At 60.2% G+C, this 2,769-nt stretch overlaps 1 protein-coding gene across 1 annotated transcript in view; it reads left to right on the top strand.

Annotated features, from left to right (window-relative positions):
- Positions 1–2,769, top strand: part of MROH1 (maestro heat like repeat family member 1) — a 51,246-nt gene that overhangs the window by 22,252 nt on the left and 26,225 nt on the right. Inside the window, exon 14 of the mRNA XM_023520281.1 lies at positions 1,308–1,430. Within this exon, the coding sequence (XP_023376049.1) occupies positions 1,308–1,430 (123 nt within the window). The remainder of the gene's footprint in view (positions 1–1,307; positions 1,431–2,769) is intronic.

Genomic DNA, 2,769 nt, shown 5'->3' with positions numbered 1-2,769 from the left:
TGGGACCTGACCCTGGTCTCTGCTTCTTGGTGCTTTTATACTTGATGGTCAGTTTTGCTGTTTATAAAATTCTTGGTTCGGATGTCTTTGACTCTCCTGCTGCCCCAAACTACCAACCATCTAGCTTTTTAGTGGGATAAAATGTTATTTGGGAAAAAGAGTTATTGGTCTCCCAAGGGACAGGGGTGGGCTTTTGCTTATGTGCCCCCCGCCGGGGTGTAGGGCCACGCCGAGGCCAAAGCCCTGGCAACAGGGCCTCGGGACTCGAGGTGTGGACAGGCTGGCTGGCGTCGGTCTCAGTGGGGACACTGAGCTATCTGTTGGTTTCTTGCAGCTGCTCAGATGGAGGTTAAGAAGCCCTTCATCCTCTCTGCCATGAGGCTTCCCCTTCTGGACACCAACAGCAAGGTAAGACAGGGCCGCCGGGCTCCCCAGCGAGTGGCTATAGGGAATATGGCCCAGCCAGCATCTGAGGCCACCACTGAGCAGGCAGCAGCCCCTTGGGCCAGACCTAAGCATCAGGGGGTGCGCGAGAGCAGGGACCTCCCACGTCTCAGTCCTGACACGGTCCCCTAGGTGTGACGTTAGTCTCCAAAGTTACCCTCAGGTTAGAGAATTCTCTAGGAGGGCTCCAGAACCCATGAGAGCTGTCACTCACAGTTATGGCTTGTCACACTGAGCAGACGCAGCAGCCTCCTCCAGGGGAAGAGGCTCAGTCATCTACTCCTGTGGCAGCGATGTGGCAGCTCTCACGGAGGCTGCCACTCCAGAAGCCCCAGCCTGCGTCCAGGGTCTTTATCGGGGATGCTGGCACGTACTCCTGGTTGGCCGCCTGTGTGGCTGACCTCAGTCTCCAGCCCCCCAGGAGACCAAGCTGGTATTGCGTGGCCCTGGAGAAGGTGCCAGCTCTGGGAGGAGGGTGACCTGGCTGTGCCCCCAGGTGGAGTCACTGAGGCGGGTTGGTGGAGAGTCAGGACTCCAGGCGTTTGGCAGCTGCAGATTGTGTGTCTGGAGCAGAGAAGCACGAGTCTGTGCCGGGAGGGGCGGGAGGTTGCAGGGCAGGAGAGCAGCCCCCATGGGAGCACATCCACAGGCTGGCGAGGAGGCCACCTCTGTGGCGTGGGGCCATGAGGAAGGTGGGGCTGGGTGGGCGCCGGTAGAGGTGCAGATATACCTGCCTGCGCAGGTAGGTGTACATTCAGTCATAGGCACAGCCGCAGGCAGAGGAAAGGGTAAGATTCGTGCCCCCAAGCCAGGCTGTCTGGGGGCCGTGCCTCTGAGGCCGCTCCCTGCTCGGTTCTGCGCAGGTGAAGCGGGCAGTGGTGCAGGTGATCAGCGCCATGGCGCACCATGGCTACCTGGAGCAGCCTGGAGGCGAGGCGCTGGTCGAGTACCTCGTGCAGCAGTGCGCGCTGCCCCCCGAGGTGGAGGTAAGGGCCACGGACCCTGCTCCCGGCTGCGAGCTGTCAGCTGGGTGGGGAGCAAAGTCCCTGGGAGCTGCTGGGCCCCAGCCAGAGCATAGGTGGGTAGGTGACTACGGCCTCGGGCGTGTGCCCTGCAGCGGCCCTGGGTTCCAATTGGGGTGCACTGCCTCTGCTGCAGGACCAGAAGGGGGAGGCCAGACAGGCCCTTGGCTCTCCGTGGGCTTTTCTGTTTCGAGCAACCGAGCAGACCCAGTTCCTTGCAGAGGGGGCAGAGTAGACCGAGGCGGGTGGGCAGGCCGCTGGCGGGGCTAGTGGGGCTGCCGCGCCTTATTCTGGGGTGAAGAGCCCTCTCGGTGCTGGAACCGATAGACTCCCGCAGGGGATGTGTTCGCCTCATTCCTTTGGATGCAGAGGGTTTGACTGTGAACTCTCGATCCCTCGCCAGCATTTCGAGGCGGAGGGAAGCTGAGGGATCTAAGTCATTTTGAAAGCAGCGGCTGCTTGCTGGGTGGGGGCAGCAGGTGGCAGCCGGGATGGACAGTCGAGCCTTCGCTGTATCAGTCTTTCTACTTTTGTGTATATTTCAAAATGTCCGTGACAAAATGTTTAAAACCCAAGAAGGATGGTGTCTCCGAGACGGGTTGGCCTGATCTGCAAAGGGAGGTGAGCAGTGTGGCAGAGGCCCAGCCGTGGGACTTCAAGGGCGTGGGCGCAGAGGCCAGCGAGCCCCGCGTGGGCTGCGGGCCAGGCGGGGCCAGGCGGGTCCCGGCGCCGGGGGAGAGCGGAGGGGCCCCAAGCCTCCACTAATCCTTGGGTTCCCCCAGAGCGTCTGCAGAGAAGTCTATTGAGATTAGAATGGCTTATCACTTATTATGATTTTGCCGTCTCATCTGTGCTCTTTCCCCCAACGTGCTCTACAAGCCAGAGCTGCCGAAGCGTGACTGGCACACAGCAGGAGGCTCCTTTTTAAGTGTGCCGTTGAGTTCATGGCCACACAGCCACTGCCACGTCACGTCACGTCAGGACGCTCAGCATGCCAGCACCACAGACTCCTTCTGCCTCCTTGTGGCCACCTCTCCGCCTCGAGGCCCTGGCCACTGTCACCTGTCCCTGAGGTTCACCTTTTCTGGAGTGTCACGTAGACGGAATCGTGCGGCTCAGAGCCCTCCGAGTCTGGCTTCCTTCTTGTGTATCTGCCGTGTGAGCGTTTGAGCCCTCTGCGTTGTCACATAGATCGGTCATTTGTTCGTTCTCACTCTGGGTAGTGTTCTGTCGTCTGCTTGTTTGTCCATCACCAGCGCTAGGACAGTTACACGGCTTCCAAGGTGGCTGTGATGAATAAAGC

The sequence above is a fragment of the Pteropus vampyrus genome, unplaced genomic scaffold (assembly GCF_000151845.1).
Source record: "Pteropus vampyrus isolate Shadow unplaced genomic scaffold, Pvam_2.0 Scaffold256, whole genome shotgun sequence".
NCBI lineage: Eukaryota > Metazoa > Chordata > Mammalia > Chiroptera > Pteropodidae > Pteropus > Pteropus vampyrus.
The sequence above is the reverse complement of the archived record's forward strand: the minus strand, read 5'-3'. Positions and strand labels throughout refer to the sequence as shown.